A 27,602-nucleotide genomic window follows, 5' to 3' on the forward strand; every position below is an offset into this window, starting at 1 on the left:
TCCTTCCTTCCTTCCTTCCTTCCTTCCTTCCTTCCTTCCTTCCTTCCCTCCCTCCCCCCTTCCTTCCCTCCCTCCCTCCCTCTTTATTTTCTTTTCAGGACTAGGTCTATCTTTCCCAGGCTGGAAGTGCAACAGCCACTCATGGGCCCAATTCCACTGCTGATTGGCATAAGAGCATCGACCTCCATTTTCTTGCTAAGTTAGTTCACTTCTCCCTAGGCAACCTCGTCCTCCTTTGCTCCCAATGGCCCACCAAATTGGTGCTAGACTTAGTGTAGACCCCTGATTGGCTTTAACTGACCTGCAGTTCAAATTTCCTGAGCCTAAGCAATCTTCCATCCTCAGCCTCCCCAGGAGCAGTAATTATAGGTGTACATCACCAGGCCCAGACCTGTGCTATGATTCAAGGCTCTTCATTATCCTGATTGCCTTCTTCTGGAAACCCTCCAACTTTTACTAGTGAGCACCCCAAAATGCAGTTGCCAGAACATGAACATACTAATACCTAAGCTAGGGTAAGTCTAGTGGGACTATACACTCTGTATTCATGAATGTTAGGAATCTCTCAATATTGTGCAAGACCAAATTAGATTTTGGGGACTGCAAAATCACACTTGACTCATATTGAGCTTTCAGTCCATTAAAACCTATAAGTTTTTTTTCTAAACTGATGCCTACTCACATTTATCCTTAACTTATATTTATGAAATTGATTTTTGGAATACAAGTGCAAGATTTTAGATTTACTTCTATTAAATTTCACTTTATTAATGTCATCCCCTAACCTATCAAGATCTTCTGAGATTCCCAATTCTAACAAATCAGTTACCTCTCCAATGTCGATATTGATTATCTCTAAATTTTAAAAGCATGCCTTCAGTCAATAAAAATGTTAAAAGGAACCTTACTAGAGACCTTCTTCCATGCTGACATCCAACCACTAATTATTATTCTTTGAATAGAGTCATTCAACGATTTCTGGATGCTTCCAATTGGACTATTGCCTAGTTCATAGCTCTTAATCTTGTCCACATGAAATCTATTGTAATTTTGTCAAATGTTTTGATAAAATATAAATGCTATCTATCTAGTGGGCAGCTTGGTGGCACAGTGTATAGAAGCATCAGGATTGGGGGTCAGGAAGACTCATCTCCCTGAGTTCAAATCTGGCCTCCACCACTTGAGAGCTGTGTGACCCTAGGCAAGTCACTTAAGCCTGTTTGCCTCAGTTTCCTCATCTGTAAAAAGAGCTGGAGGAGGAAATGGCAAACTGCTCCTGTATCTTTGCCAAAGAAAACCACAACTGGGGTCATGAAGAGTCAGACACGACTGAAACAACTAGGCAACAACAATAACTTGTAGTACAATATGACCTCTTCTTAGTGAAGCTACTATTTTGGTTGTAAAAATAATCTCCTTTTCTAGAAATTCACTAAGTATTGTTTTAATGATATTCAAGAATCTTCCCAGGAATCACATACAAGCTCATTGACCTCTAGTCTTCATGTTTCATTTTTTCATCTTCCCCTTTAAAAAAGAAATCAAGGCATTGGCTCTTTCATGAGGTTGAGATACCTCTCCCATTCTCAAGAGCCTGATTTAAAAGATAACTGATAGTGGGTCAGTAATCACATAAGCCTGTGTTGGCACTCTGAGATACAGATCATCTGGACCTGGGGACTTGAACTCATCAGAGTTAGCAAGGTAAACCCTTACTATATCCCCATTTATGTTCTGGGTCACATGACCAACAAACAATTAGGCATTTCTCTAGTACTCATTTACTCTAAAAAATCATAAAACAAAAAGATAGAGTATATTTTGGAGGTCCAGTAATTATAGCTGTCTCCACAGGACACTATCCACTAAACCAAGGAGACTTGTGAATCAGTGGTGGAGGATGCCATTTCCTCAGCGACTCCCTCAGCACCTGCCCACCAGCTTCCATGTTATGTCAGGACATACAAATCAACATTGTACTCTAGCATGCTCTTTGTAATTTCTTTGTTGTTACATACCACTCCTGCCTTTATCCCTGAATTCTGCTGTAACAATCAGCCGATCTCAACTATGCCTGGCAATATTCAAAGGAAAAGGAGGTAGGGGAAGGGGGGACTTTGTTCTGCCTGGGGACAGGCAGAAGAACCTAGGAAGAAGAACCCCAAAACTGCAGAAACCTACTCTAGCTTCTCCCACTTCTGCAAAAAGCAGCAAATACTGATAGCCTTACTAGAGAACTAAATGACAAAGGGAGTTGTGCCATGGGCCTAGGATGAGGACCTGAAGTTACTTGAGACATGGGCTAAGGTGGATGAAAAGTAAATACAACAATATGGTGGGAGACTGAGGTAGCCTTGAGGCTAGTGTCAACGGGGAAGTAGTCAGAAAGTAAGTAGTAAGGCAATGAAAGAGGGAAAAAAAAGACTAAAACCACAAAAGATCTCAGAAAGAAGAAAACTCAGTTAAAAACCTAGACCACAAGCAGACAAATCAATAAGGAAGACACTAAAATTAGAAGGAAACATGAGTCATAAGACAACCAAAAGATTACAAACATCACTAAATTAATATTCCAAGACAAAGAAAATTGAATAATTACCTATTGAAACAGAAATCTGTTGATTCCAAAAGAGCATAGGACCATAGAAGGATGTTCCACAATGAATCAAGAAACAAATAAGAACCTTGAGAGAAGAACTTAGACAAAAATAAATGACAGATTTTATGGTTTGCATGGCAGAAATAATGATCACTGGAAAACTTGAATCCAAGGTGGCAAATCTTTGTAACAAAGCAAAAGTGAAAACAACGGGTGTAAAATGCAATAATGTTAAAGAATACATCATCTAAGGTCAGCTAGGTGGCGCAGTGAACAGAGCACTGGCCCTGGAGTCAGGAGGACCTGAGTTCAAATTCTGCTTCAGACACTTGACACACTTACTAGCTGTATGATCTTGGGCAAGTCACTTAACCCCAATTTCCCTGCCTTTCCCCCTCCAAAAATAAATAAAAAAGAATACATCATCTATATAAGCAAAAAAATTCAACTTGAAGATAGAATGTATAAAGATTACTTAAGGATCATAGACTTCCCAGAAGAACACAAGTCAAAAACCTGAACATCAGAATACAAGATATCATATAGGAAACCTGACTAGAACTTCTGAATGCAGAAACAAAGCACCAATGGAAAAATCCATAGCCTCCACAAAGGAAATTAAACACACAACAACAAAACTCTGTGCTTCAAATTCTAAGACATATTGTGATTAAATTCCACAGTTCCAAGGCCAAACAATAAATTCTGCAAGCAACCAGAAGGAATACCTTCAACTATAAAAGAAAGGGAAATTCTAATAATACAAAACCATTTTGTACTCATAAGCAACTGCAGAAGGGAATGAAATAATATATTCCAAAAAGCAAAGAAACTTAAGATACAACCCCAAAACGTATACCTATCTGAACCTAATCGTGACTGAATTAGATGGCCCTTCAATAAGAGAGGTATTTGAGATATTCCTGTGAAAACAAATAAAAAAGAATAATCTGAGAGCAGATTATTCAACTTGCTAACAAAAGAAATGGTAACATAGAAACACACGAATGGCAAATAAATTTAACTGTTTCCTCATTTATCTTGGAAATCAACTGCATATTAATTATTTTTCTTTTGTAATTTCTGGCTAAATTATGATTTTCTTTAGAGAAAAAAACAACAACTCAGAAGCAAAACAAAAGTCTGAACAGCTATTTTCTCTCTATTATCCTTTATTCTCATTCCATCTCCTGAGCAGTAATCTTATCTGGTTCCGCCTCATTAATTTTCTATACCATTGAAAACCTCTTTTTTAAATTGTCCTAACCTCAACTTATTGAGTTCTAACATTCCTGACATTGTTCTTATAGGACTGTGCTACAGCTATGATTTCACTTTCCTTTAAATGCCTTTGTGTCTAACTCTTGTGTCATTGTTATTGAATCATTTCAGCTGTGTCTAACTCTTGGCGATCACAATTGGGGTTTTCTTGGCAAAGATACTGGAGTTGTTTGCCATTTCTATCTCTTGTAAATATAATTAAAAACCTAAAATGATTTCATGGTGTTCTGTCCATAAACGCTAGACATCTTTAGAGATCTCCATCTATAACTTATTCTGTTACAGAACCTCCTAAGTTTAGAGTGGCTTAGAGAGATTAAGTAATTTGCCCATTCTCACATAAATATTAAGCATCAGTGAGATCTGAAATCCAGCTCTCCCCGACTTCAAGACCAGTACTCCATCTATTATCACATACTACCTCAACTTAGTATATAATTGGGGGGGGGGTCAGAGTCATTTGCCTGCAAAGGTTATTGGATTGTATTTTTCCTAGTTCAAAACTATTTTACTTACCCATCTAGAAGAGCTATGACATTCTTCCGGGGACGTCCAATATTGGGTCCATACAAGCTGGCTCTGGAATACGTTCTGATGGGCTGCAACAGGCTTTTTAGTTGGATATAGTCCTTTCCCAGCTGACTGCCATTCACTGCACGGCCATTCATGGTTCTGTAGTTGTTTGGCTCTAGATAAAAAGTAAATTGTGTAAGTCAGTGTTGGGTGGTATGGACTTCCTATTCCCTAAGCCTCGGTTCCTCTTCTATTCCCAAGCCTACTTCCACTGATACATCTATATCCTACTCCCTTATTGCCAGTGAAATTTTAGTAATTTGTGTGCTACAGAGCTTTTCCACCCATGAAGGAATACAAATTCCTTTTGAAAGTATTTACATTTTCAATCTGTATCCTATCCCAGGAGCAACAAGCTTCATTAGTTTACTATACACTGTCTTAAGTTCCTTTTACTTCTACCATAATGATGATCTCTCAAGGGGGTGATGCCTGGTTACTGAGGACTAGGATTTGTAGAACAAGCCTGTGTCCATCCTAGCCATGTGTCTGTCTGTGTTGGATCATATCCCCTCACTCTCAGCCCTCATTGCTTTCAGATTTAAGGAACAGATTGCATTTGTATGTGGTGTCCGTTTCTTATTCCACATTATCAAGATGGCCTCTGGACCATCTTTTTTTTTTTTTTTTGCTTTTTGGAGGGCAATTGGGGTTAAGTAACTTGACCAAAGTCACGTGGCTAGTTCTTTGTGTGTGTGTGTGTGTGTTAAGTGTCTGGGGCTGGATCTGAATTCAGGTCCTCCTGACTCCAGGGCCGGCGCTCTACACCCTGTGCCACCTAGCCGCCTCTACCTCTGAACCATCTTGATCATTTTGCTTACTCTTCACTAGGCTTTGTCCTGTTCTGTTTTTCCATCCTTTCACAGACAGAGGACTATTTGGAGATGCTTCATGATTCTGATTTCTCCTCTAAACTGCCCTAGCATTACATCTCAGAAAATAAGTAGCCACATTCTATTTTTTGCAATAGTTGTACAGGTGTATTTTTTTCATAACTCCCCAGACTGGATTCTAAGTTCTTTGAAGGCATGTTTTCTTTACATCACCATCAGTAGCATCAATCAATCAGCATTTATAAGGGTCTACTATGTACTACTCACCATACTAGGTCCTAGAGAAACAAAGATAGAAACGAAACATCCTACCTTTAGGATGTTTCTGTGGACATAGGGTTGTCCTGAGGCCCACATTAGATAATATTTGTAAAGCATTTAGCACAGAACTTGGCACACAGGAGGTATTATGGAAATGATTACTTTCTTTCCTCCCCCCACTCCTAAAGTATATCAATATGCCAAGGACTTGTGGTTTTGGCAATAAGGGAAGTCTATCACCAGTGAAGGTCCCAACCATCTATAATTTAGCATACATATCTTAAAGAGTTATCTAAGACTCCCAGAGGTTGAGTAATTTGTTACTACAGGGAAAGGAAGAAGGTGAGGTAGGATTTGAAACCAGACCTTCTTGAATGAGTCCAGGACCCTTTACTCCATGCCACCCTTCCTCTGTGCACACATATGGTCTGCAATATTCCCTACATTTAATTAAATTTTGTAATAGTAACAGGTCAAATTTATATGGCATTTTATTAAGTCCTCTAATCTATCTATGGCAGATAGGGCACATATTATGATCCCTGTTTTACAGTGGAAGAAACAGAGGTGTGGCAGTTCTCAGGATGGAAATCCTCTCTGCTGTTGCTAATCAGCAAGCTGTCTATAAATCAGAGTCTTTAAGAATTACTGAATGAGTAATGAGTGAATGGTCACATAGCTATTAAATGCATGAGACAGGATTCAAACCTCAGGTCTCCTGCCTTTAAAATGCAAAATTCTATCCCATATATAATGCTACCTTGTAAAAATAAGAACAATAACAATAATAACTAACATTTATATAGCACTTACTATGTGCCAGTCACTGTGCTAAGTGCTTTGCAAGTATTCTCACTGGATCAAGCCTGGGAGGCAAGTGCTATTATGATCCCCATTTTACAGATGAGGAAACTGAGGTCAAGTGACTTCCCCAGGGTCACCACAGCTTTCTAAAGCACAAAATAATGTTTTGAGTTTTGTTTCCATTGCCCTTCTTGATTCAGGGCGTTGTTGGCTGCTCAATAAACCAATGTCTTCAAGACTATACATAACTCATGGCTTACAGTAACTTCTCATCCTTGACTTGTATTTGGGTTTATTTGTTTGTTTTTTTTCTACCTTGAACTTTCATACTGAAGTTCACCTGCTATTCTCCTATTTATCTGCAAAGATCCCCAGAATTTCCTCTGTCTGTCCTTACTGGCTGCATATTTGATTATTCATAAGAGCTCAGTGAAAACTTGGAGATGTCACTGTGTATTTCTTCTTGCTCCCAATCTAGTTACTTATGCTTAATCTATTGAAAAAAATTTGGTTTCCACGCAGCAAATAAAAATCAATGAACGACTATTTATTAAGCCTTTGTCTAATTGGGAGATAGGGGTGAAAAATGAGCACCATGGTTTAGTAAGTACAGCGAATAATGTATTTCTTCGATTTGGATCTATGTATGTTTATAAGATATTTTTCTTCATCTATGACAGTCATTAACATCAAATATTGAAAAAACCTGAACTTAGATCCAGATCTTGGAATCAGTGTACCACAGGGACAAATCTGGGACTAAATGAGATAATGAATAGAAAATGCTTTGCAACCTCAAAAGTCTGCATTACGTAAAGCCTAGCTATTACTATAGAACCCAGAATTTTAAGGATATTTAATCATGTTTAACTAAAATAAGAAGACTAATAGATTATTTTGCCAAGTGAAAAAGGCTTTGTACCATTAATAAAATTGAAAAAATTACTTTTTTTAAATCGAGTATTAAGCACCTACTATGTATTAGGTATTGTGCATATAAAGACAAAAAAGGAAAATAATCCCTGCTTAAGGAATTTGTATTCTATCAGAAGAGTTGTCTTATCCAAACAAATTTCTTTCCTTGAGAAACTATTCCCTAAAAATGATTTTAATTATTATCAGGGGCATCCTTTCATTTTTTGAGGCATGGTACTAACATCAACTATTCTACCTAGCCAGAGTTTTGAGGTTTTTCCACATTAATTTTATTTACAATGCTGCATGCATTTCATTTTACACTGAATTTAGGAAACATTTTTAACCAGACTGCTCAAGAGCACCTTCTCACCAAGCTTATTAGCTTCCTGTTGTGTTTTTCGCTCAGAATATGAGCTCCTTGAGGGCAGGAACTGCCTTTATTTTTGTTTGTATTTTTATTTCCACTGCTTAGCACAGTATCTGGCACATTCTAAGTACTTAACTTCCTCCTTTCCTTTCCTTCCTTCCTTCCTTCTTTCCTTCCTACCTTCATTCCTCCTTTCCTTTCCTTCCTTCTTACCTTCCCCCCCTCCTTTCCTTTCCCCTTCTTTCTTTCCCTTCCTTCCCCTTCCTTCTCCCTTCTTTCCCTCCCTCCTTTCTTCTTTCTTTCCTTCCACTACTGTTTGTGATTCTCAATCCAAGGGAATTCTCATTTGTCCCTACCCTTCTCCTCCTTTGTTTTTAAGCAACTTCCCTTTACATGTTTACATTTCCCCGCAATTCATGGTAACTTCTTTTTAAAAATGTTTATCAAAGATTTTGCTTTTATATGACACTGTCACTTCTCAATTACTAACTACCTCCCCAACTTTTCTTATAATTAATATTCAACTCAAATGCTAACTTCTGCAGGAAGCCTTTTCTGGTCCCCTCAGCTACTTTTGCCTTCTCACCTGAGGTTATTTGCTGTCTTTTTGTCTATATCCTGCATATGCTTGATACATATATGTCATCTTCCTCAATAGTCTAAACTCCATCAAGGCATTAACTGGTACATTCTCGTCTCACATTCCTGGTACCCAACACCTTGACAAACACATCCATAATAAAAGCTTGTTTATTAATTGTTAGCTCCTCACAGATAGGGATTACTTCATCTATCGTAGTTCTATCACATAATAGGTGCTTAATAAATGCTTACTGACTGATCAATTAAGCAAAACAAACTAACAGAGGGATTACTGTTACTGATTACAACTAACAGCATATGCAACAATCTGCTCTTCCAATTCACCACCCACCCCTCCACGTAGAAGCAGGTGGTATACCATATCATCACTTTTCTGTTACTGAGACTGGACACTGAAAATAATCTGAATTCTTGATGTCTTTTAGTGTCGCTTTGTTTACATTATTGTAGCCTTTGTACATGATTTTTTGTGGTTCAGCTTTCTTCATACTACATCCGTGCTTCTCTAAATTACTCATACTTAACTGTTTCTTATAGTACAGTGATATTTCATGATATTCACATACCATGGTTTTGTTTGGGCATTCCACAATCCATATGTATCTACTTTGCTGGCATCTGCTTTACAATTTGTAGTCTTAGAAAGTTGCTTGGTTTTACTGAGCAGATAAGTGACTTACTTACGGTCACATAGCTAGTATGTGACAGGCACAGAATTTGAACACAAGTTTTTCTTTCTTCAAGGTCAGCTACTATACCATTCAAATAATTACCACTTTGTAAATAGTGTAAAATCTGCTCAATCATTCCTATATTTTTATTATTTCCTTTGAAATTCTTCATTTTTTGTTCCTTTAAGTAATGTGAGATGTTATTTTTGTCTATGTCTCTAACCATCTGATAATATCATGGGTACATTAAATTATTAATTTAATTTAGGCACTCCATTTAATTATGTTGGCATTGTCCAACTATGAACAATGAATATCTAACTTATTTCAGTTGCATGCCTTCTCCAAGGAATAATATGTATTTTTAAGTCTTGAGTTTTGTTAATCTGGGTATTTAAAATTTTTTTTCAAATATTCATCCATTTTATTTATGTTTTCAGTATTGTTGGTATATAATTGGGTATAGCAATTTCTGATTTTTCTTTATTTCTTCTCTATTTACTGTGAATTCTCCCTCCACATTTTTTTTAATTTTGATACTATGTTTTTCCACTACTCTCTTTTAAAAAATTAAATAGAAAATGGATTGTACACTATATAGGTTTTTTTTTTAAAAAAAGCCACAAAACCCTCCTTTATATTGATTAGTGTAAAAGGTCTTTTTATTTTTTATGTATTATATATATATTCAATTTTTGTTTAACCCTTCTCCGATTTTCAGAATTTCTTTTTCTGTTTAAGCATTGTTGACTTTTGATTTTTTAGTTTCTTTAGCTGTTTGTTCAAGTCAGTAACTCTCTCTTTTGTGGATATATTTGTTCAGGGATATATACATCTGCCTAAGGACTGCTTTAGTTTTATCATATACATTTTGAATAGTATCTCATTGTAATAATATTATTTAATATATTTATTTTTTATTATTAGTTTTTGACCCATTTATTCTTTAGGATGACAATATTTCATCTACTGTCCATACAGTCAAGTGTGGATTCTTGATTCACATTTCCCTTATTGTTTACATTTTAATATTAAATTTTTATTTTATTCCTGCCATCCCCAACTGTTAATACTTTCCCTCTGAGATTACCTTCCATTTGCACTAAATATGTCTTGTATGTAAAGTTATATGTATGTTGTCTCTCTGATTAAAATGTGAGCACCTTGAAGGGACACTTTATCTTTTTCTTTCTTTGTATTATCAATACTTATCACAGTGCCTGGCACATATTAAGTACTTAATAAGTTTGGAGACTAATTCTATCTATAAAAATGTTTATTATTTCTCTGAATTTATGAGTTATTTATTTCTTTGCACATGATCAATTTTTCTAAGAACATTATGTGATGCTAAAAATAGTTATTTCCTGAAAGTAACCATTCAATAATTACCAAAGGTGTATCATATCCAGTTGAAATATTTTCTTCAAATTCTTAATTTCTGTCTTATTTCTTGTTTTCATTTGTCCAAGTGTGAAGAAATGCACATTGAAGAATTGCTGTTTTGCTATTTAGATCGTCTTGTAAATAAGTTTATTTTTTCCTTAAGTGCTTAAAGTACCTTAAGTAGATGGTATGTCATCTGATACATAAATTTAATATTGCTACTGATTCATTATCGATGGTACTTTTAATCACAACATAGCTTCCCTGCTGATTTCTTTTAAACATATTTGTCTGGTTGCTATTTTGTCTAAAATTATCATTACTATTCTCATTCTCTGGGATGTACCCAAAGCATAATAAATTCTAATCTACCTTATTATCTTAACTGTCAATGTATCTTTATATTTTAAGCACATTTCTTGTAGCCAACAAATTACTTTCTATTCTGTCCCTTTGACAAACTTCCTTTTTATGGGTAAGTTTATCCCATTCTCATTCATGCATATGAGTGTTAAATTTGTATTTCCCCTTATCAAATCCTGTTATAATGTTTCTCTTATCCATTTCTCTACCATTACCATAAGAAAAAAATCAAAATTTAAAAAGTTAATGAATTAAGCAACAGGCATCAAACAATGATTATTTTCCTTACATCAAGTCAGTGTGTTTTCTTTCCTTTCCTTCTTTTCCCAGCCCATACTCAAACCAAAGGGTCCTGTATGTTTTCTAAATTTATTCCTTTTTGTAACTACTCTCTAGGGCTATAGTTTGTTCTGCTTGAAGTGATCTTCTTCCTAATTCTACCTTCTCTCTCAAACCCCTGACTTCCTCTTTCTTGTGTCAGGCAAGTCCTCTTCTCACTTTACTGGATTTACATTAATATGATGTTTATTTTTTTAAAAATACTTTGTCTTGGATAATCACAAGGCTCATAATATTCTTCCTTCCTTGAACTTCTCCTTCAGCAATAACCATATTGCAAGAAAAATAAATTCTTCTCTTCTACTTTTCTAGGGGTATTTTTTCTATCTTCCTTCATTAACTCTTAGAGATGATGAACTACAACAAAGGGACAATTGTCTCTTCTCCCTCTTTTAAAGTATAAGCAATCCATTATTACTTAGCCTTTTAGAGATATGCAAACTTGATGACCTTTCTTAGGTTTCTTTTGTCTACCATATTGGTTTACACGGTCCTCAAACAGTTTCTCTTCCTAGTAGTTTTCAAGCTCTTCTTTGGAGTCAATAAAAATTTCCCTTCTATCTTTCCTTCAGTTAAGCTGCTCCATCTCCTTAGAACTCAGTGAATGAGAATTCCATTTACAGAAGAGGCTAGAATGAGGTAGACTAGGTTAATTGTGGATACATTTTAGAAAAGTACATGCAGAGGACTCAGATTAGATGAAGGTAGGGAACCGTGCTCAGAGTGACTGTGGCTAAGAGTAGGGGTGTAAAGGGGCCAGGAAGCAAATATTCCAGTTCTTTAAATCATCCCAAATCCCAAAGCATTCCCTGTGATTTAGCACATGTATAACCTCACAGTGCTTCAATACCTAAAACTGAGATTTCAGGCCTTGAAGGTACTACTGCCATGATTTTCCAATCTGATCTAGGCAGGCTGCCCAGTCCATTCCTCCCTTTGAATATTTCCCCATCCTCTCCTTCTCCCTCTGAGAAGTGGAGAATGATGGGATAAAGAGAAAGGGACAAAAATAAGAAAGTTAAAAGAGAGAAAATGTATTTCAACTAAGGGGAGAAAACTGAGGAACCAAGAGGTTAGGTACAGATTCTCAAAGCTGTCTGCCACTAGGGAAAAGTGGGGAGAAATAAAGAGGGATTTGTGAAACTCTAGTCCCTCTTCATCCAAGCACCTTGCCTTTGGATTCAGAGATTCCTCTATTGCAGGGGAGCTCAGAATCCAAGAATGACAAGGGCATCCTGTGTTTCTTCAGCCTCAGTATCAACAAAGTGCAACACATTAAATTACAAAGCCATTCATGAAGATGCTGGCACATTTTCAGTTCAGATGGCTATTACTCAAAATGAAATCATAATTAGCATTGATTCAGTAATAGGAATGAATTCCAGATTCTCCACAAGAAGGTCTCACATAAAAAAAGGTTAAATTACCAGAGGGAAAATATTATCCTGGCTGTTACAGATGGGCTGTATCCTGGTTAAAAGAGAAACAGTCAAGTTCACGTGTAGTTTTATTCCCATGCTCTGAATCAAGTCGCTGTAGGTGTAACAGCAGTAACAAAACAACCCCCCCCCCCAAACAGCCGTAGTGATCTGCTTTGAAATCCCTGGCCAGCCATTTTCAGAGTCCCATAAAGTTAAGCAAACAAAAAGGTGAGCCTGAAAAATCCAGGCATTCACCCAAATGAGCAGTTTGCTCCCCAATGGATTATGGTTCACAGAGGCAAGATGGTGTAGTGGAAAGGCTTACCTCCCGACAGAGAAGTGATGGGCTCAAGATGCAGACAGAATGAGATACACATTTCTGGACATGGCCATTGTGGGGATATGTTTTTTCTTGACTGCATATTTGCTACAAGAGTTTTGCTTTTATTTTTGTTCCCATCACACTCCCCCTCCCTCCATGGGAAGAGAATTGGAGAACAAGTATAATTTCATTAATTATTAATAACTAATTAAACAAGTATAATTTAATTAAATATTAATTAAAATAAGTATAGATTAATTATTAATAATTAATATTTTTTAAAAAATTAAAGAACAAGACTTGGGGCCAAAAGTTGGAATGTGGACCCTGTCATTCACCAGCTGTGTCAAGGACCATGTAAGTCTCAGTGTTGTTGCCCATCAAATGGGAACAATTCTACTTGCTGGCTAGTGGAAACTCAAAGTGAGAAGATTCAAGGGTGAAAGTGATTGTAACCTCTTAGAGTTTCAGTTTTTTTGCCTGTCAAATGGGAACAATCATAGTGCTGGCTAGAGGGGAAACTCAAATAAGAAGATCCAAGTGTAAAAGTGGTTGTAACTCCACAAGGAAGAGTTGAGTTAAAGAGGCTATTTGGATCCTGGGGCTGAGGATCTCCTCTTAAAGACCAGGCATCTGTAGTTTTCCTAACTCATACCCAGGTGACAGTCTGCCAGGAAGGACTACCAACTTTTCTTCCCTTTTCTTCCTTGCTTGTCAGTGCAGAGAAGACAGTGTCTTTACTCACCATTGCCCAACTCCCAAGAGATGTTGTATTTTTTGCTGGCGCTGTATTTAACCAGACCCAGAGCACTTGAGCTGTTCCAGGAATTGTTAGGATTGCGTCGCAGGGCGTTCAAGGCGAAGATCAGGTGCAGCCCAGAGCAGTCAGCGAAGTTATAGAGTTTGTCTAGAGACCTGGCTGGGAAGAAGCAAAGGAAGGCTTGTAATTCTCAAACAAAAACTCCATATGAGAGGAAGCGGTCAAGGATTTCAAAGAAGGGAGTGAATTCAATTGAGATGTAATTAGGTGGCACTGAAAGTCAGGAAGACCTGGGTTCAAATCTGGCTTCAGACACTGACAACCTGTGCCACCCTGGTTCATGTCATTGTCTGACTCAATTTCCTCAAATGTAAAATGGGAATAATAATTGCTACCTTCCAGGGTTGTTGTGAGGATCAAATGAGATAATATTTGTAAAGCACTTAGCACAGTGCCTGGCACATAAATGCTTGCTTGCTTCCTTCCTTCCTTCCTTCCTTCCTTCCTTCCTTCCTTCCTTCCTTCCTTCCTTCCTTCCTTCCTTCCTTCCTTCCTTCCTTCCTTCCCTCCCTCCCTCCATCCCTCTCTCCCTTCCTCACAAGCATTTATGAAAGGCTACCATAATACAGAGAAGCAATATAACATAATGGATAGAGAACTCGCCTCAGAACCAAGAAGGCCTAGCTTCAAGTACTGCCTGTGATAGACAGGCAGTGAGCATTTATGAAGCACCCATTATATGCCAGGCTCTCTGTTAAGTTCTGTGGGCACAAAGAAAAGCAAAAGACGTTTTCTGCTTTCAGGGAGCTCACAGTTCAATAGAGGAGGGCAACACACAAATACTTACATACAAACGGCTTTACGCGGGAGAAGCGGGAAATAATCAACGGAGGGAAGACAATGGAATCGGAAGGGACGGATTGGGAAAGGCTTGGGGAAATCTTTGGGAGCGTCACTCAGTCCGACTGTGAGTTGCACAGAAGGTGCTAGTCTGCATTAGTAGAGGGAGTTTACTCACCTGGGAATCCCCTAGATTGATGAAAGCACAGGTGTGATCCCCAGCCCCACCCCTAGGGGGAATGCAAGTTTCTGTCTTCGTAAAGTTGGGCTAGTCTGAGTCATAGGTGTAAGGGGTAGGAAAAAATTGGAGTTTGGTAGTCATTGGTTGGAGGATGTGTCCGTTTTGTGATGCTCATGCCCATCCCAACAATATAATACAAACATATACAGCAGAATACATATATATGTATATATATACATATATATATATAGAAATGTATACAACATAATACTAACACATGACAAATGCATAGAAGAGGGACAAGAAGGTACTTTGGACAATCAAAGGATGATAACAGTATCTTTAAAGTAGATAAGAGCCCACAGCAAAGTGCCATATATACAGTGATTTATTTGTGGTTCATAACAACTCTTAAAAGCACTAGTGTGGCTATCTCCACTTTTAGTAGTATTTTTTCCAATTACATGTAAAGGGGGGGCACAGTCATGATGGTGGAGTGAAAACCAATGACACATAAATACAATTTTTAACATTCACTTTTCACAAAATTTTGCATTCCAAATTTTCTCCCTCCTTATTTTCCCTCCCATCTACCTCAGCCAGTAAGCAATTTGATAGGCTATCTCCATTTTACAGAAAAGGAAATCAAGGTTTAGATTCTTTAAGTGACTTTTTCAAAGTCAAACAAAGTAGCAAGAGCACGGGACAGGATTTGAACCTAGGCCCTCTGACTTCAAATGCGGACTTCCTTCCACTGGACTGCATTGAGATAGAGAATGCAGAATGCAATGATTATTTCCAATTTACAAAAAAATTACACTGAAGGGCCAGAGTTGGAAAGTCTAAATTTACAAAAAGAGAACATTAGAATGTATGTTCCTTGAGGGTAGAGGCTATTTCATTATATTTCTGTATCTTCAGAACCTCCAGTAGGTGCTTAATAAATTTTTGGTGATTTGATTCAAATACAATTGAATTCTAAGCCACAAAATATTAAATAAATGTGAAAAATGGTAGTTCATGTTTATATCAAACTTGAACATTAGTATTTTTTTTACAACAGTTCTTTAAGATAGGGAGTAAAAGTATTTATTCTCTGTATTTATCTATGAGTCCTGGGAAGCAAGACATGTGTTATGATCTAAAAGACAGAGACTGAGAAAAGACAACTAGACAAGAGAAAGCAGTACCACAAAACTCCCAGAGAGAATACCCAAGAGTAGAGAGGGATCCCATGTCAAAAGGTACAGGGAGCTCAAAAAGGATGAGAACTAAAAAATGAGTCATTCAATTTAGCAATTAAGCACTGGTAATTTTGGTGAGAGCACTTTCACTTGAGTGATGAAGTTCAAGTCACTTGGTGCAAGCAAATTATATTCCCCGGTTATTGCAAGAATAAGAATTTGTTGATGGCCATTGCTCAGTCCCTATTAGTGACCTTTGAAATACCCTGGTGAACAGAGATATCACTCAATTGGAAGGGAGGGAGGTCATTCTCTTATCTATAGCCTGATGGCACTATGAAGCAGCATGAGTCCATCAAGCATGGACCATGCTAAACTAGCTTTCATTTCCTTTTCTGATAGACCTATCTATTGATAGAACAGGATAACGCCATAGACACTCTATTTTTTAAATCTCAGACAAGCATTTTACTAAGTCTCCCATGCTCTCCTTGGCAATAAGACAGAGAGATGTGGGCGAGACAATGGTACCATTACATGGATGCCATACTGGCTGAAATAACCAGCGGGTGGTGATTAATGGATAATTGTCAAATACAGGGAGGTCTCTAGTGTAATACCCCAGGGAGTTTTCCTTGAGTTCTTTTAAGCATTTTTTAAAATCAAGGATTTATATTTAAGTAAAAGCCTGATGCTTAATGAATTTATGGATGACAGAAAGCTGGCAAACACAGTGAATGTATTAGATCACAAATGGCGATCTGGCAACCTGCAGCCTGCAAGCCAGATTTTCCCATGCCTGTTTTTGTATGGAGTAGAGAGCAAAGAATGGTTTTTACATTTGCAAATAAAGTTTTATTGTATTTTAAAATGTAAAAACCATTCTCAGTTTATACAAAAACAAGCAGCAGAATGAAGTTTGCTCCTCCCTGTGTTAGATGGGATCAAAAAAGTTCTTAACAGTCTGGAATGCTAGGCTGAATCTAATAAGTCAAATTAACAGAGATGGATATAAAGTCCTACACTTAGATTAAAAAAATCAGTTCCAGGAGCTGCTAGGAGGTACAGTGGCTAGAACACCGGCCCTGGAATCAGAAAGACCTGAGTTCAAATTTATCCTCACACACTTACTAGCTGTGTGACCCTGGGCAAATCATTTAACTTCAATTACCTCCCCACCAAAAAAATCAGCTCCCTAAGTACAGAATCGGGGTGGCAGTGGCTTGATAACAGTTTGTGTCATACAAAGAAAACAACTAAGGGTTTTAATGGACCCGAACTCAATATGGGTCAACAATAGCAACCAAAACAATTAAAAAGCTAAATCACTAGCACCAAAAACAGTGTCAGTCCTACTTGACTCAGACCACATCTGTGGCATTGTACTCGGGTCTGGGAGGACCCAGATAAACTGGAAACTATTCAGAGGGAGGTGGCTATGATGGCAGAGGAATTCACAACCATGCCATATAAGGAATGGTTGACAGAACTGAGGATGTTCGCATAAAGTGAAGAAGGCTGGGGGGGATGGGGACAAGAGTTATCTTCAAAGATTTAAAGTATTTAGAAGAGGGGTTAGATTTGTTTTATTTGGTCTGAGAGGGCAGAACTAGAAGCAATATGTGAAAGTTGCCGAAACAGGAAGATTTTGGCTTGGTATAAGAAGAAACACTTCCTAATAATGAGAGACAACCAGAGGTGGAATGGGTAGCATTGGGAGGAAATGAGTTCCTAATCATCAGAAGTCTTCAGGCAGAGACCAGATGATCACTCATTGGGGATGTTGTAACTAATAGACGGTTCACGTGGGGGATGGAAGAGATGACTTTGAACTTGCCTTTGGAGTTGGAGATTCTTTGAGTCTACGAATGAATGAAGGCATGAATGAACTCCATTATGGTATATTAGATGCATCATCCGTGTCCTAGAGTTATACTGAACTCTGCAGTGTAGCAGCCCACAGACCAACAGGTGCAGCTAAGTAAGCAGATCTCTTCACTCTGTCCACATGCCTGGAATGCTCTCCTTCATCTCCATCTCCAGGCTTCCTTCAAGATTCAGCTCAAATCCCTTCCACAAGATGCCTTTCCCAGGCTTCCCCTCCCCACCTCCATTACTGCCTGCCTTCCGAGCTTACCCCACACTTTCCTTGTCAACTATGTAGATCTTGTTTGTGCACCGTTGTTTGCATGCTGTCTCCCCAGTAGACTGTGAGGCCCTGGATAGCAGGGGCTTTTTTTGGTTTTTCTTGTATCTCCAATACTTAGTGTAGAGCCTAGCATATAATATGTGCTTAACAAATGCTTGTTGTTGTTGTTGATGATGACGACGATGATGACGATGGTGATGATGGTGATGATGATAATGATGATGGTGATGATGATAAGGGGGAATAAGGGGAGCTTTGTCAAGACAGATTGTGATAGAGAAAGGGTCTGATTCCTGTTATTTTTGCATTCTATGTATTTTGGAGTTTTTCAGTCATTTCTAACTCTTCATGACCCCATTTGGTATTTTCTTGGCAAAGATACTGGAGTGGTTTGCCATTTCCTTCTCCAGTTCATTTTCACAGATGAGGAAATTGAAGAAAACAGGGTTAAGTGACTTGCCCAAGATCACACAGCTAATAAGTGTCTGAGGCCATATTTGAACTCAGGAAGATGAGTCTTTCTGCCTCCAAGCCTGGCATACTATCCACTATATGACCTAGCTTCCCCATTATGTGTATCTCAACTCCTAATCTGCTATTCACTGTTTAGCCTGAATCTTTATTTCTGAATCCTAACTCATTTATCTTAGCTCCATGAATTTCATTACTCTGAAGACCTCCCTGTACAAACTATATATTGGCATGTAAATAAATATTCAATGAAGAAAATTACCTGAGTTCAAGGTAAACAATGAAATAGCTTTGATGGCACAATATCTACTATATCTTGATTGCTAAGGAATTTATTAAGCAGGAGGTACACACAGCTTATTCATTAGATCCTTCTGATTATAATATCCTCAGGAGAAGGGATTATGTCTATACCACACACACACACACACACACACACACACACACACACACTTCATTCATTTATTCAGGGAGCACTTATTAAGGCATTGAGAATACCATGACAAAAAACCTCTGATTTCTCGTTCCTTCTTTCTATTTTTCTTTCCTTCCTTCCTTCCCTTCTCCCTCCCTCCCTGTCCCTTCCTTCTCTTCCTTTCCTTCCTTCTCTTATTTCCTTTTCTTCCTTCCTTCCTCCCCTTCTCCCTACCTCTTTATCCTTTCCTTCCTTTCATCTCTTCCATTTCCTTCCCTTCCATTCTCTTTCCTTCCTTCCTTCCCAGACTTGGTCTCCTTACCTCACTCACACTAGAAATGCAGTGGCCACCACAAGCTCAATCCCAATACTGATAGGCACAGAAGCTTTAATCTGCCCCATTTTTCTGACCTAGGATGGTTTACCCCTCCTTAGGCAGCCCAGTAGCCCTCTGCTCCCAGGGTCTCATCATATTGGTGCCAGACTTAGTTTGAACACCCAAACAGCTTTAGCTCTACTGAAGCTCAGAACTTCCAGGCTCAAGTGATTCTCCATGTTCAGGCTCTTCAACATCAGGGACTATAAGCATGTGCCACCATGCCCATTAAGGCTGTGCTTTTGAGGAGCTACCCAGGGTCTGAAGGGACCTTAGAGATAAACTAATCTAGCAACCTTCTTTTAAGTATTAGAAAACTGAGGTCCAGAGGGGATGGGTGAAGTAATTTGTGCAAGGTCCCATAATTTGTTGTGAAGAAATCTGGGGCCAGAGGCTTACATCTTTATTTCAAAATTAGTTACTTTTCTTTCTTTTTTTTTTTAAAGCAATTGTTAAGTAACTTGCTCAAGGTTACACGGCCAGTTATTTCCGGGTGTGGTGCTAAGTATCTGTGCCCAGATTTGATCCCCAGGTCATCCCAACACTAGAGCTGGTGCTCTTACTTGCTGAGCCACCTGGCTGCCCCAATTAGTTATTTTTCTACTGGCTCCCAGTGGGAAAGCACAGACAGAAGGATCTTATAAGGAAATAACTGAAAGGCACACAGAAAACAAAGGAAGAATCATTCCCTAGTTTCTTCCAGGGAGTATGGCTTTGATTTCCCCCTCCCTCCACCCCCAGTTTTTTCCAGGATAGTAGGGTTGGGACTAGGCAAGAAAGTAGTTTTGATATCCCTGTGTGGCTAGAGTTCCCCCCACAATTAAGGCAGTTCTATGGTATCAGACTTTCTACTCACCCCACCAGAGGGTACCAATAGCTGTGTCTTCTTTTGAATTGAGTAGACTTGGATGAGTTTCCAAGTGAAAAAGTGTCCTGTAGACAAATGGAGTTGATGGAGGATAACATGGAAGGGGGTGGGGTCAGGGTTGGAGCTACAGGTCTGACAGTCATCCAAAATCATTTGATAAATTGAAATGGATGAGATCTATGAAGAAGACTGTATAGCAAAACAAGAGCAGAAAATTTAGGACTGAATCTTAGAGAGGACTCACTATTCCCAGCATTTAAGACTTGGTAGAAATCACATAGGTCCTTCATTTCAACCAGTTTCAGACTGAAAATCATCTCCAAATGGTCATCTAACCTTTGCTGGAAGACCTCAGCCTCCTGAGGAGCTAATTACACTTTTGGAAAAGCTCTAATTGTTAGGATGACTTTGTTGTTATTGTCATTATATCTAGCCTAAACCTGCCTCTCAAACTCCTCATTGCTACTAGTTCTGACTTCTGATGTCAAGAAAAACACACCTAATCACCATTTCACATTATAGCCCTTTAAATACTAGAACACAGTTGTCATGAATTCTTCAATTCTTCCATCTATGGCATGAGTTCAAGGCTTTGTCCATTCTGACAATTCTCTTCAAATCAATGTGTTTGCTAAAATTTTGGGTCTAGAGATGAAAACTATACTCCAGACATGGTCTGCCCAGGGCAGAAAACGGTAGAATTGCTACCTCTCTCATTCTGGAAATTAAGGTATTCTTAAATGTAGCCTAAGCTCAAAGTAGGTTTTAGGCCTTCCACATCATACTGTGGACTCAAAGTAAGTTCACACTTTGCAAAAACAAAAAGAAAAACAAAAAAACCCCAACAACAACCCCAGTTTTTTACATGACCCTTAATCTAGCCATTCCTCTATCTTGAACTTGTGAGAGACTGATTTTTTGAACCTAAGTATAGAACTTTACATTTATCCCCACTTAATTTCTTTTTTTTTTTTAAAGCAATCGGGGTTGTCACTTGCTCAAGGTTACATGGCTAGGTGTTTCTGGGTGGGTGCTAAGTGTCTGAACCCGGATTCAATCCCCAGGTCATCTTGACACAGGGACCGGTGCTCTTACTCGCTGTGCTACCTGGCCACCCCCATCCCCTCTTAATTTCATACTAGATTTGGACTTCTGTTCTAGCCTGCTAAGAACTTTCTGGATTTGTTGTTGTTAGTAGAAATGAGATATGATAAGAGCAATATCCTAATCCCTGTCCCCGTGCAAAATGGGCTATTTTTCTCCTTGGAAAATATTGAAATCATCCTTGAGATCTGATTGACTCCAAGGACTAAATACTCAGGAATGTTTGCCTTCAAACAAAACAGGCATAAAATAGCTCCAGGTTCTCTGTGATGCTTGGCTGGTAGAAAACGGTGTGTAGGGGCAGCTAGGTGGTGCAGTGAATAGAGCACTGGCCCTGGAGTCAGGAGGACCTGAGTTCCGATTCAGCCTCAGGCACTTAACACACACACACACACACACACACACACACACACTCTAGCCATGTGACCTTGGGCAAGTCACTTAACCCCAATTGCCCTCCAAAAAGCAAAAAGAAAATAATGTGCAACTTTGGCAACTCAGTTGCATCAACTCAAGGTGACCTCAATGTTGAACATACTTCTGCTATGGCTAAGTAAATCTGCTTTTGTTCACTGATGAACGGCCGATGTGTGTTTCATTTTGTTCCAATATCAAACATAAACTACCTGGGAGCTAGCCTGAGTCATTCTGGCCCAGAACAGGGAGATAGAAAGTAGTCATGGATGCATTAGTGGTCAGAAAGAGCAGGAAAGCCATAAAAGTGAAGGTCAACAGTGATAAGTGCTACAGAGAGTTTAATAAATCTTAAACTAAGAAAAGGCCAATGGATTTGAGAAGTAGGGGAATGCTGACCTTAGAGAGAGGAACCGTAGGAGAGTGATGAGTTACAATTGGAGACTAGGCACAGCCCCCGCCTATCCCTGCCAACGCCCCACACAAGTATGTATCCTTGGCCATCCTCTGGGGCCCTGGCTACAACTTTCCTCACTCACTGACACACTGGTCATGGGAGAGGAGTGGCTACAATCCTTGCTCCTCATTGTCATTTCTGGACTCCCTCTTTGCCTCAACTACCTAAATTCCTAACCTTATTCAAATTGTGGTGGCTAATGTTGTCTCCCCTCCTTTCCACAGTAGTATAGCACTGTTTTTCTCTTATGCTCAAATCCTGCTCTCATACAAGAGAATTTTGACAACCGTGCTGATGCCCCCTCAAACTCGCCAGCCTCTCAGTCCCGCACTCTCCTTTTTCTCCTGTATACTACCTGAGATTTTATGACACTCCTCTCTCCTGATTCTCCTCCTGTCTGTCTGAGCACTCTTTCTTAGTCTCTTTTGCTAAGTCATCATCCATATCATGCCTCTTGGGTGTTCTGGGTGCACTGGGTGTTCCGCAAGGCTCTGTCCTGGACCCTTTTCTCTTTACACATTCTTATCTGGGTCATCACATTAACTCTAAGAATTTAGTTATCACCTATATGTAGAAGGCTCACAGATTCACATACCCAGTCCCAACCTCTCCCCAGGGCTTCTCTCTGCAACACTTACTGAACATTTCAAACAGGATGTCCAGGGAAATCTCAATCAGGACCAAGATAGAACTCAACATATTTTCTTTTGCCAAACTTCCCTATTTCTTAAATAGGTTGATGGGAAAACAGAATTGGCAACAAGCATAACTCACCCTCTAAATGCTGTTCAAAGTCTGGCAAGAAGGTGACTTGGGAAAAGCGACAAGGAGTCTGACTGACACTGGATGACAGGAATAGGGTTTTAAAAATAGTTTTAAAAGGGTTTGAAATAACATTCCCTGTTGTACTGTACTTAGAGAGATCCAAATGCAGATTTAATGTGATTTTGAGGTTTGCTGTCTTAGCATATTTTATGAATATAGCACTTATTTGTTAACTTGTGATATCTTTTCTACTCTCTATTAAGTTATATTATTTTTTTGGTTTGGCTCCCTACTCCTACCCAATTGGACTGTAAGCTACTTGAAGGCAGTCATCCTATCTTCTATAGCCCAGTGTCTTACACACAATTGTTGGTTGAATTGTCAACCCCAGAAGTGTTTATTTAGTATTTACTATAATGCAGGGCACCGCATTAGACATTGAAGATACAAAGAATAACAAAAAGGAACCTTTGCCTTTAAGAAGCTTACATTCAACTGTAGGTGGAGACAGGAGGAGGACACATAACATTTACAGAGATACATACAGATGAGAAAGGAGACTACAGTAACAATTATGGTGATCAAGGGGAGCTTCTCTTTGGAAATGGTACCTGAGATAAGCCTGGAGAAAGCAAGGAATTTTGAGAGGCTGGTGTGAGGAAGAAATATATTCTAGGCACACAAGACAGTGCAGAGGTACAATGGTTTTAGATGGAAAGTCAGATTTGGTGGGCAAGTGAGCCCACTTAGCTGCAAAATAACGTGCAGTTGCACTAACAGTAATATTAGTAATAAAACATTTATATCACTAAGGGTTTATAACATGCTTTATGTACGTTTTTTTCATTTGATACTTACAACAATCCTGTGAGGTGGGTGATATTACAATTCCCATTTTACACATGAGGAAATAGGCTAATAAAGGCTAGGTGACTTGGTCAGGGTCTTGTAGCTACTACAAGTCTGAGGTGTGATTAGAACCTAAGCCTTCCTGACTCCAAGTCTAGTGGTTTACGAGGATTAGCCAATGCTGCCTCTTATACAAATGTAGGTAATACTAAATAATTCAGAAAAGAAGGCTGGAGTCAGACTAGGAGATGCTTGTAAACATCAAGCTGAAGAGTTTGCAATGCATCCCAAAGTCAGTTGTTGTTGTTCTTGAAGAGGACCAATGACATTATGAAGGTGATGTCTTGACTTGCTGCAGAGATTGGATTTAAGTGAGGAAGAGCTTTGAAAAGGCATCAGCCTCACTATCTCCTCCAGAGTTATCTCTGGATGGTCAAGATGACTGGCAATGGCCCAGAATGCAGTGGGTGACTTTGACCTTTCTAAGTTAAGGTATTTCCCAGGTCTCAGTTTGTCCGAGGCCATGTCCATTCAATAACTAAGTGCTAGGGAAGAATTAAGACAGAAGATGGCCCAATTTGGCAAAGTCAAGGAAAGAGTCAGTGGAGAGTCACTGAAGATTCATGAGCAGGTAAGTGACACAATCAGATCTATTCCTTAGGAAAATGGTTTTGGCAGCCATTGAAAAGAAGAAGCAGAGAGGGCAAGAGATTCAAAGCTGAGGGTCAAATTGGGAGGCTACTGAAATCATCTAAGTGAGAAACATTCAGGATAATGGCCATCTGAAGTGAAAGAAAGGGAAGGACCAAGAGCTTTTGGTGAGGCAGAAATGTTGAGGTTTGGCAACTAATTGCAGAAGGGGTAGAATGATGGAGAGAAAAGATTCAGAATCTTCCTGAAGTTGTAAACGAGGAAGACCTGAAGCAGAAAGGCTCTCTCAACAGAAATGAGGAATCAGGTACTCAATAAATGTTCATTGACTAATATTCAATGGAGTGGGAACTCAAAGGATTATTAAATCAGATGCAGTGGAAAAGATAACTGGACTAAACGTTTAGGAAATTTGAGTTCTAGTCCTTTCTTTGACATCAAACTCAGTGGTTGGACTTGAAATTAACCTGTTTTTCAGTGTTTTTTGGGAGGGCAATTGGGGTTAAGTAACTTGCCCAAGGTCACCTGGCTAGGTTTTTTTTTTGCGTTAAGTGTCTGAGGCCACATCCGAACTCAGGTCCTCCTGACTCAGGGGCCGACACTCTACTCACTGCACCACCTAGCCACCCCCTGTTTTTCAATTTTTTAATCAAATACAAGGAGATTAGTATTAGTAGTGGTAGTAACAATAATAGTAGTAGTAGTAACAATAATACCTGTCCTTCTATCACCCAGGGCCTTTGTGCAGTTCAGATGAGACAATCTAATCCAACAAGCATTTATCAAACCCCTACCACATACTAGGTACCATTGTGCTAGGGCTAGAGATATAAAAACAATACCAATCACACAAAACAAGAAGTCTCTGCAGCTAACAAACTTACATTCTACTGGGGATAAGGGAGTAGGGAATATAACATGTGCACAGGTAAGTAAAGATGTGACTATTTGAGGACACAGAGCACACTAATAATTATGGGGATCCTGAAACACTTTCTGTAAAAGGTGAAACATGATCTAAGCCTTAAGGAAGCCAGGGCTTCCTGTTGTTATTCATCCTTCATTCTCAAAGAGGACCAATGATATCAGGAGGGTAACATCTTGATTTGAATCTGAATTGGATTTAAGTGAAGCAAGGCTATGCAAAGTCACCAGCCTCACTCTCCCCTCCAGAGTCATCAAAGTCCAGAGGCAAGACACAGATCAAGAGGACTTTCTGACCCTGGAAGCAGTGGGAGACCTTAGCAATTTTTTTCCCCCACTAGGGCTTCCTAGAGTCAGAGATAAAGAGGGAATGCATTCCAGCAATGGGGAAAGGAAATAGAACAATGAGTTCAGGAAGTAGCAGGTAAGACAGTTTGGCCTGAATATACAGTTTGTGAAGAAGAATAATGTTCAATAAACCTAGAAAGGTAGATTGGTAGAAACAGATGGGGAAGGGTTTTAAATGTCAAGCTGAGAAGTCCGTATTTGACCTAGAGACAATGGGGAGCCACTGAAGGCTTTATTGGGAAGTGGTAGGTGACCTGCTCCAACTTTTGTTTTAGGAAAATTACTTTAGCATCTGTGTGAATAATGTGCGTGTGACCTTGCTTTGAAAAGCAGAGTGTCATACAGAGGTAAAGGATCATGAAGGAAGTTGAGAAGAGCTTGGAGACACTGACCTCTCTGGCATTGAGAGGGATCACCCTCAAATTATCTCTATGCCTTTCTGGCTCTTTAGCTTGGGGTACAGTCCCACCACATGGCTCTTTTCAGAACCACAGGACAGTTTGTGCATTTCTGTCTTGTAGACTCTCAAAAAAGCCTTGTTCCAGAAAAAAAAAAGGTTGGGTTAAGGCTGCCATGGAAACGAGTTTGTTCAGTCCCAGCTAAAGATGTTTTCCAAAGAAGATAGCTCTTATGGTGTCCTGAAAACACTATAACCAGTGACTTGGCATGGTTCCCACTCAGCCAGAAATAAATCTTCACATGCTCTAGTAGGGAACACTTCTTGATTCAGAACCACTTTTGGCTGGACATCTCAAGCTCTCCAGTGAGCTGAGAGGGGTGCAGGAATGAAGGAAAGAAAAGGGAGGGGCAGAGTGATGGGGCATCTCTCCAAAGAATCTGATGTAGAGAGAGGACCTGAAAACAGCTGGGACAATAGAAGTAGAGAGAGGGGGTGAAGAGGGAGGGTGTCCTCATTCCACGCTCACTGGCATCATATTAGTCACTTGGGTACTGAGTGCAATCAGACAGACATGGTCTTAGCTCTCATGGAATTTATATTTAAGATAGATAAATGCCTTGGACACAGCGGAATATTAACATGGGTTGGAGGAACAAGACAGGGATATATGCAACAGGCATGATGGTCACATACAAAAAGACATTTTTATATTTTCTGATATTGGAGGTGTTAAGTATTGTATGGTCTGCAAGCAGATTATTGTTGTCCAACCTGTGTCCCACTCTGTATGACACCATGGACTGTACTGTCCATGGATTTTTTTTTGGCAAGGATACTGGAGTGGCTTGCCATTTCCTTCTCTAGTAGATTAAGACACACAGAAGTTAAGTGACTTACCCAAGGTCACATAACTAGTAAAGTGTCTGAAGCTGGATTTCAACTCAGGTCTTCTTGACTCCAGGCCCAGTGCTCTATCCATTGAATCACCTAGCTGTCCCCAAACAGACTGCTACATATCCCAAATTCTGTTAAGTCCATGGACAAGGTTCCAAGAACAACAGGGAGGAGTCCTGCTCTAGGACTGAAGCTTGCAACAATTCACGCCCCATCCTCGCTAGGAAGGAGCCAAACACAATGACTTGGAGATGGGCTTCCAGCTCTTCCATTTTAAATGCCATTAGCAATAACAGGGAAACTGAAAAACTTGGCATTCTGTCAAAGTCTGTTAATAGGAAAAGTGCAGGGGACCTAATGAGCAATGAAAGTATAGAGGATGCACTCACATATTGAGGAAAAAGTGAGTTGGAGAATACAACGACAGAATTTGTCTAATACTATCTGAAGAGAAATTGCAATAGTCTCCTTGCAGCCAATTTTTCTCCTCTCCAGCCCATCCTCCACACAGCTACCAAACACTTCTAAAGCACAGATCCAATCATATTGCCCTGCTTCCCTCTTTACCCCATTGCCCCTGCCAATTACCTACAAGATAAAAGTAAGAATTGTCCTGTGTGGTATTTTAAGCTCTTTGAATGTGGCCCCAACATACTTTTCAAGGCCAATTACACACTACTCAGAAAATACAGTTTCCCTAATGCGCAGTAGATAGAGCACTGGTCTTGGATCAGGAAGATCTGAGTTCAAATTTGCCCTCAGACACTTACTAGCTGTGTGACCCTGGGTAAGTCACCTAACTCCTATCTCC

The 27,602-nt window shown here is 39.2% G+C and overlaps 1 protein-coding gene across 1 annotated transcript in view; it reads right to left on the minus strand.

The window, feature by feature from the left end:
* HPSE2 (heparanase 2 (inactive)) overlaps window positions 1-27,602 on the minus strand; it is a 730,895-nt gene that overhangs the window by 293,548 nt on the left and 409,745 nt on the right. The window contains exons 4-5 of the mRNA XM_069067170.1: window positions 13,487-13,660; window positions 4,397-4,568 (exon numbers count right to left, since the gene is read on the minus strand). Of these exons, the coding sequence (XP_068923271.1) occupies window positions 4,397-4,568; window positions 13,487-13,660 (346 nt within the window). The remainder of the gene's footprint in view (window positions 1-4,396; window positions 4,569-13,486; window positions 13,661-27,602) is intronic.

The sequence above is a fragment of the Petaurus breviceps genome, unplaced genomic scaffold (genome assembly GCF_028583685.1).
Source record: "Petaurus breviceps papuanus isolate PSGF00001 unplaced genomic scaffold, PetGlider_PUasm1.0 90740, whole genome shotgun sequence".
Lineage (NCBI taxonomy): Eukaryota > Metazoa > Chordata > Mammalia > Diprotodontia > Petauridae > Petaurus > Petaurus breviceps.